Consider the following 7,624-nt stretch of genomic DNA (forward strand, 5'->3'; position numbering starts at 1 on the left):
TAATCGAAAAATACTGTAGCAGGTATTATGACCACATTAAAAGTAAATTAAACGTAATTAGCATATCTTTATTTTTACAAGTTATATCGATAAAAACAGAGAAATTCTCCTCCGCCCCCCTCCCCCCAAATAAGAAGTGATCCCAGACTCTCGGCGGAGATCCTCGAGGAAACTGATCAGAACACGATTTTAAACACGTCGGCTCGATCACTTCGTGACCGAGCGCATTCTGTTTGATGGCGATTTATGCGTGATATTTCGTGATCAATCGATTTGTACACTGTAGAAAAGAATTGTATGTTTCTTGGGGACATCACCGAACCATTGTCTGGCTTCTCGTTCTAGAGCGATTCGTCTGTGATTTCATTCTTTGTCGATTTTTTCTCTATTTTCTCAAAAATAAAAAAAAAATCACTCGAGCGTTATACGTACTCGCAGCATTTGTAATTAAAAACGGAGCGAAGATCGATGATCTACACAGAAATGAAAAGACGGTCCAATCGCGGAAATAAAGAATATCAGCTTAGACACGACAATGATGATATCCGAGGAACAGCGGTTCTTAACGATCGAATGGCGCGAGTGCATCCTTGATCATCGTCGATTCCACAATCTCACCGACCAGTCGGATGGTGTGGGACCGTCGATCATCGTTTCCTTTTACCAATCGTAACAATCATCGTTACAAACCGAGTCGATTTCTGATTCCACATTCTATCTCTTCATTTTTCTCTTTTTTTCACCTTTAATTAATATTTTATTCAAAGTAGATTTCAGCGACGCGCTTCGTCGCTCCTAACAAGTGGGGATATAAAAATTAATCGTATGTATATGTATAGATAATCTAGCCAGCTAATTGCCGTTTACAAACTAGCAACTATTTTAGTTAACTGATACTCAATATAGTTCACGGCCTTAAAATTATAAAACAGATTAGTCTGCCCGTCGATATTCACTGTTAATTATTGCAGCTCCGGTGAGATAGAAATCTTCGTCGCGCGCGGGCGTCGCTTCTGCCGTCGAATTGTCTTCTGTTTCTCTCGTTCGTTCGTTTCCTTCTTCCTCTTGTGTCCGCTCTCGCTCTATTTCTCTTCCCTTGATGCGCTCTTCTGTTTATCCCGTGCTCGGTTTTCGTTGCAGTAAAATGCATGTAAAATTCATTTGTTCATAACTTCTTTCTTTTTTTTGTTTGATAATTCTGATCCCGAATGACTGGACGGAAGAGGGCTCGCGCATAATCGCGATATCGTTCCGCGCCACGACTTCCGCCATTCCCGTAACCGTTGGGAACGCGTGTGCAGTAGCAAACACGTTTCCCTCGGTTAGCGTGCACCGAATCGGCAAAAGGAAAAAGAGATGACCGAAGCGTAACAGAAAAATTAATACTAGTTCCTATCATTCGTCTCCGTCTCCACGCAGATCGGATTAGAAAGGGCCGAGGTTCGAGCGTTTTCCGACGCGACTCCGCGGTTCTCCGATTCGTTCAGGATTTGCAAATAACCCAATCGGATTAGCCCGAAAGTTTCCCAAACTTTTGGGCTGTGACTTTTCGTTCTGTAAAACTCGAAATCGGAACGAATCGCGAACACCCGGACGACGCGCGTCCACCGCTACGTTTCTCGTTTCGTTTTATCGTCATGATAGACCGTCCGTAAAACACGGCGTGAATACAAAAATGAGAGACACCGTTCTCACATCGACTCGCTTCGTGAAAATCAATTGGAAGAAACTATTAATCGCATATCGGTAGAATGAACGGGGATACCGATCAATCAATCCGATGTCGAACGTTGTCTAGGTAATGAAACGTTTCTATCTCGAATGAGAAAATATAAAAAAGATCTCTCGTCCAGGATTCCCTGTGTGTTCTAATATCGCTTCGTGATAAATCAACGCTCTCTTTCTTCGTTTTCATTTTTTTTTTGTTTTGTTTGCTTCTCCCGTGGTCGGCAGAGTGCGTACCCATCTTCTTACGAGCTGTACTCTTCCGAATCACCTTCTCTGTGTTCTCATGTATAATTACTCACTCGCGGAAAATATCGCTAAGTCTCTTTCTGATATACCCTTTTTCTCGATGCGTTTCAGTTTCAGATGTATGTATATCTTTATATTTATATATATAATATAATCGACTGTGTTTTTGTGTGTATGTGTGTCCTGTATGCCACACCGATTATATATAATCCTTCCCGCCGGAACCTGAATCTCTTCACGAAAAGCATGCCTCGCCAGTCACACTCCGGAAACTTGCTCTCGCCGTAATAATATCTCTCTTTCTTTCTCGCTTTCTCTCTCTTTCTCACACTACCGACACCACGCTCTCGTTCCTACAATATTCTCTCGCACGCGCATCCGTCAGTTTGTCTCTCAATGTTAACTCTAGGGATCTGTTTCGATTTTTGTTGATTCGTCGACGTCGCTCATCTCGTTAAAAAAAGGTTAAAAAATTAACCCCTTTACCAGCTCCTGAAAGGTATTCTCTAGCTGAATCATTTAGTGTCTGGGAAGGTCACCTGACACTTGTAGACTTCTTCAAGCATTACCGCTTGCCCTTGTCCTTGGCTGACGGTCACCGGAGTCGTGGTGTTCACCACAACAACCTGTTGACCTTGCTGCTGTTGCTGCGGTTGCTGCTGCTGTTGTTGCTGCTGCTGGTTGCTCGCGTTCGGCTGCTGTGCGTTTGTCGGGTTGTTCGCGTTCTGGTTTCGGGCGGTCTGCCCGTACTTCTCATGGATTGCACGGTGACGTTTCAATGCGAAACGATCGGAGAAACCGATCTCACATATATCACATCTGAAACAAAGACACCAATCAGCATTGTCTCCAAAATACACTGGAAAATGCCTCGCTCGTTTTAAACACTGTCCAAACATGTTCGATCAGTCACAAAAACCTACAAATGTCTTCAACATTTAGTGACCATCGTTCAATTCATTAGATCAAAAAGATGTGTGAAACCAGCCGTGGACAATTCCTTTACCACTGTGCAATTCAACAGGTGTATACTTTTGTAACTGATCATTTTATTTAAGCGAGTCTATAGGAGCATAAATTAAATCTATTAAAACATTTGCACAGCTTTCACAGATTTTTCTCTATTCTTTGCATTTTGATTATTCTGACTTAACTAAGAATACCCGCTATTAAAGGTGAAACAATTTGAAAAATTGAATATTCTTTTCTTTTTTTAAAATTTAGGGAGTACGAAGAGTATGATGCCGGCCAATGCGATTACAGTGGATCCATTACCTGTGAGGCTTTTCACCGGTATGGACCTTCGCGTGGTTCTTCAGATGTGTAGCTTGATTAAAGGCCGAGCCACATATACTACATTTGTAAGGTTTTTCACCAGTGTGGATCCTCCGATGGTTCCAAAGGGTCGAATGTCTGGCAAATGTTTTTTCACACACTTCACACTGATAAGGACGTTCACCAGAATGAATTCTTTCGTGGTTCTTTAAATGAGGACTTTGCGAGAACTGCATACCACAGACAGTGCATTTGAACGGCTTTTCGCCGGTATGCACTCTTCCGTGATTCTTCAGATAAGCGGCTGCGGAGAGACAGAAAACGAGACGTAACGTTAATTTAACCGTGTTATACTTTAGCGAGAGCCTTAGATTCGAAATCGCGTTACGAGTGTTTCGTGCGTGGTCACCTTTTGCGAATGCCAAGCCGCAAATTTCACACTTGAAAGGTTTGTCTCCAGAATGCAGTCTCTTATGGGACCAAAGCGACGAGTATCGGGAGAATGTTCCATCGCACACATTACAATGGAACGGTTTCTCCGCCTGATTCTGACTGTTCTGTTTCCCACCTGTAATTAAAGAAGCAACCGGGATCTTAGTTTTCCTCGAAGGGCCAGTTCTACAACAAGGTATGCTCATAGATGATCTGATGAATGCGTTGGGCAACGCAAGACAAAGGATTGTGTATGGTCTTTTCGTTTTTTTTTTTTGGACAATTTTGTTCGTTTTCGAAAGATTCTTTTTCTCGACATATCGTTTTTCACTGAAAGACTAGACGGTCTTATTCATTTTTCTTTTCTTTTTTTCACAAAAGAGAATGACGTTGCTTGAGTATCCGAACATGCGGGTAGTTAAGAGTTAGTGCAGAAAATAGGAAATGAGTAAGTACATGTATACAATGAAATAAAAGATGCATTGAGTGGTAAAATGATATTCAAAAGAACTTCCGAATACTAAAATCGCTAAAGATCGATAGACTAAGTTTATAAAACTGTCCCTTAGGGGAGATCTTATTCCATGCAGTGATTCTTAAATTTAGTTGTCAACGGTTTTTTTACCAAAAAGGAAACAGAATTGTTACAGTAAATTCAAAAATACATCGTGGTAATCGCAAATTTGGCAAGTGTTTGCTAGATCTTCTTTAATTGTAACATGCAGATCGATTCTTAAAACGAAACTCGCTAAATTTCACTCTTATATTATATTGAAGATTAACTGGTACATTTTATTCAACGAATGCGCGAACCGCAAGGTCCGCGCAACGTATATTGCTTGCTGAATAAAATTTCTAAGAAAATATGCATGTCTTAATAACACGTATCCACCCGTCGGTGGTTCCTCTTGATAACATATTCTGTAATGTTAATCCCGTGTTCTTTTTGGCTGTAATTTATCCGACTTACTTCCTATGATGATGCGGCCTGTTGCCTTGCAGGCGCCACACTTTGCGAGGGAACTGATTCCAGAATCTAGTTTATCGTCGTCTTTACCTACCATACACCACCCGATGTACGATCATGATAGCAATGAAATGATGCAAGTAGAGGAAAGATGATTGTGTTGCAAGAAGAAAAACGTTTCCCTTTCAATTACGTCGGAACTTTTCGTTACACCAAACGGTACTATTACACTGAATGGAGGCAACTTGGTACTTTCTATTTGGTAGCAAACATTTTTCTTCTTTTTGCAAAGAAGCTTAGCGATAACGAGTTCAACTTACCGATAAAAATTATTCCTGTGCCATTACATTTATGACATTTAGTGACACTGGTAACACCCCTTCGTTTCACCGGATGATGACCAGGTTTAATAGCTATAAAAATAATGTACACACCATGTTTTACATCGAACCTTTTCTCTTTTCATGTATTCAAAGCAGGACATAGTAATATTTCTAGAAACGTACTCTTTTTAATTTTAGTTGGATGATGTTCACAGGGGTCCTCACTACCACAATCCTCACAAATCTGCACCTTCGGTTTCTGATGCATATTTGTTTTATGGCTTTTCAATTCTCCTGGTAGTGCGAAGCATGCTCCGCATATATCACAGGTATATGGTCTCTCAGGTGTGGTCGCGACAGTAACGGTTGTTGGTGTTTGCACAACGACTTGCTGCGGTTGTTGTTGAAGATTACTAGGCGTTGTGTTATGAATCCGTTTGTGGTGATTCAGTAAGCTCATGTGCCCAAAGACCAAACCGCAAATGTCGCACTTGAATGTGGCATTGGTAGCAGCGGCTATGCTCATTTGATTCAACAGTGTGTTGTACCCGACAGGTTGAACGTCGAAACGATAGCAACCTTTGTCGTCGGTAGTGATCGCGCCAATCGTGCCCACATTCGTTTGAACCTTCTGGAGCATGTTGACATTGTAGTAGAAGGGGAATTCTGCGGTAGCCGACTGTTGCTGGGACTTGTCCTCTTTCTTGTCGGTCGTGACATACATCTGCTGGGACTGCTGCTGCTGCGACTGTTGACCCTGAGCAGCTTGCTGCTGCTGCATTTGTTGTGGGTCAAACATTGCTGCTTGTTGCTGCAAAGGGAAAATTGTAAAAGTTAACTGTTTGTACAGTTACCAACATTGTATAACAACAAGTATTGTTAGCGTCTCGTAACGTGAGATGGTATGGGAGAAAGAGAGCAAAGTATCACGTTACAAGACATTGACAATACACGTTGCGCAAAGATAATTTTTCTAAAAGCTTAATTCAATGGATGCATCAAGAATTAACCACCTGTCTTTGATCTCCGTAACTCGAATTGCTCTGCTCCGTCTGAGTAAAACTATTAGTTTGCTCGGTTTGAGTAAACATGGAACACTTGACTGGCTGCTCGATCGGTTGGCTCTGTCAAACGATAATCATGATTAAAAGAACGCGTAAAGTCTGCGTACGTACAGTGTTCGCTTGAAAAGAACAAGATGCTAGAAAGCTTTCCGGTATACATTATAGAGCTTGAACAGAAAAAAAAAACTTTCATTTCCTCTTTACATCGTTGTGGTATACAAGGCGCATACCTGTTGTATTTGATCAGGACGGGTTGTGTTCAACCACACCACGTTGTTGCCATTTGATTCTAGGGCCATTGATGTGTTGCCTTTGACCCTGCACAATCAGTAGGCATTCGTTAAGCAGAAATAAACCCTGAGAGACATGTCCACTCCGACTGCCCCCCTGATCAAGGCCACACCAAGGTAGAAAGGAATGACTTTACCATAATAAATCAGAAATTAGAATTGGCAGAGAGAGAAAGAGAGAGAAAGAAAGAGAGAGAGAGAAACAGAGGGAGAGAAAGATAGAAAGAGAGAAAGGACGGCTTCAAAACAATAACCATGACGACATACGATACTCACATGTGATAGTCTACACGGGCGCCGCGGGTTACATGTCTGACTGCCAAACGGGTGATCTTCTAGTTGCCATGACTGCGGCGCGGATTGCCGCGCAGCTGGTCACACGAAATCCTGAGAATTCCGATACCACCGACAACTGGTTTCGGCGTATCGTCCTATACAACATCCGAGAACGGGTTCCTCGTGTCGGTTGGGCCGTGGTCGCGGCGGAAAATCAATGGCGATCGATTTCGAGCTCCGATGCACCACCTCGCTACGTTCGATCCCGCTAAAATGAACCCCGGTCACAACACTACCGATCGTTCACCGCGAGTGGATGCCGCGAAATCCGGTTCGCCTAACACGTTTGTCAATGAGCAGCGTTGTACCCGCGCATATCATGTCGTCCAAGCGCGGTGGCGGCTACGGCGACTGGTGTACGAAGCGCGGATTCCTTCGGTCGCATAAAATTGGCGGTAGCTCGTGGGCCACGACTCCTCACCGCTTTATTCCCGTCAGGTTCGGCCACGTCGCCCTCGTACCGTGGCTCAGGCGAAGCCGTAGCGCGAACAAGCAGACCGAACACCGTCAACAAACTCTACGGTAGCCATTACACGCGACGAGGATAACAATGGGCGACACGAACGCGCGCTGCCCCCGATGCCTTTTTCCGAAGCGTTTTCGGGCGCCTTCCGTGAATGCAGCCAAGCGCCGCCAAGGTCAGCACCCGGTGACGCCAATGCCCGTTACACCGCGTGCTCCCATTGGCCCGCGACCAACTGTCGCCGGTTCCCATTGGCTAACGTCACCTCCGCGTGCCTAACTTCCAAATGATTTTATTTACCTTTCTCTATGGAAAAACTATGTAATTCTTTTTTCTTTTGACACGTTCGGATCAATTCTGTATTTTTTACTTGTACAGATACGTTTAGGCTCGTACGGTATAATTATGGTTATCGAAATTGTCGATCGTGAACTTATTAGTAATTGTTTGAAATTGAACGGTTAAAGCAATAAAACTAAATGGTACTGTTCGGCTAGAAG

General features: G+C 43.1%; 1 protein-coding gene across 4 annotated transcripts; it reads right to left on the minus strand.

Annotated features, from left to right (window-relative positions):
* Positions 1-1,876: 1,876 nt before the first annotated feature.
* On the minus strand, positions 1,877-7,272 carry LOC143216599 (uncharacterized). Of its 4 annotated transcripts, XM_076439820.1 has the most exons (10): positions 6,602-7,272; positions 6,266-6,353; positions 5,985-6,095; positions 5,155-5,782; positions 4,969-5,061; positions 4,652-4,738; positions 3,659-3,817; positions 3,250-3,553; positions 2,544-2,793; positions 1,877-2,466 (listed from the first exon to the last, which is right to left on the minus strand). In XM_076439820.1, coding segments are annotated over exons 1-10 (1,749 nt in total). In that variant the 5' UTR covers positions 6,604-7,272; the 3' UTR covers positions 1,877-2,439. The 4 variants fall into 4 exon arrangements, with proteins under 4 accessions (XP_076295935.1, XP_076295933.1, XP_076295937.1 ...); XM_076439818.1 differs by having other exon boundaries at positions 1,877-2,793; positions 6,602-7,271; XM_076439822.1 differs by lacking the exon at positions 6,266-6,353 and having other exon boundaries at positions 1,877-2,793; positions 6,602-7,271.
* Between the last annotated feature and the right edge of the window lie 352 nt (positions 7,273-7,624).

This window comes from Lasioglossum baleicum, chromosome 15 (assembly GCF_051020765.1).
Source record: "Lasioglossum baleicum chromosome 15, iyLasBale1, whole genome shotgun sequence".
NCBI lineage: Eukaryota > Metazoa > Arthropoda > Insecta > Hymenoptera > Halictidae > Lasioglossum > Lasioglossum baleicum.

Excerpts from the sequence above, each read along its gene's own strand:
- LOC143216599 (XM_076439818.1), bottom strand. Across the intron at positions 6,096-6,265 it reads GTCCTGATCAAATACAACAG|AGCCAACCGATCGAGCAGCC; the intron begins GTATGCGCCTTG and ends ATCGTTTGACAG. Across the intron at positions 4,739-4,968 it reads CACAGGAATAATTTTTATCG|GTAAAGACGACGATAAACTA; the intron begins GTAAGTTGAACT and ends GGTGTATGGTAG.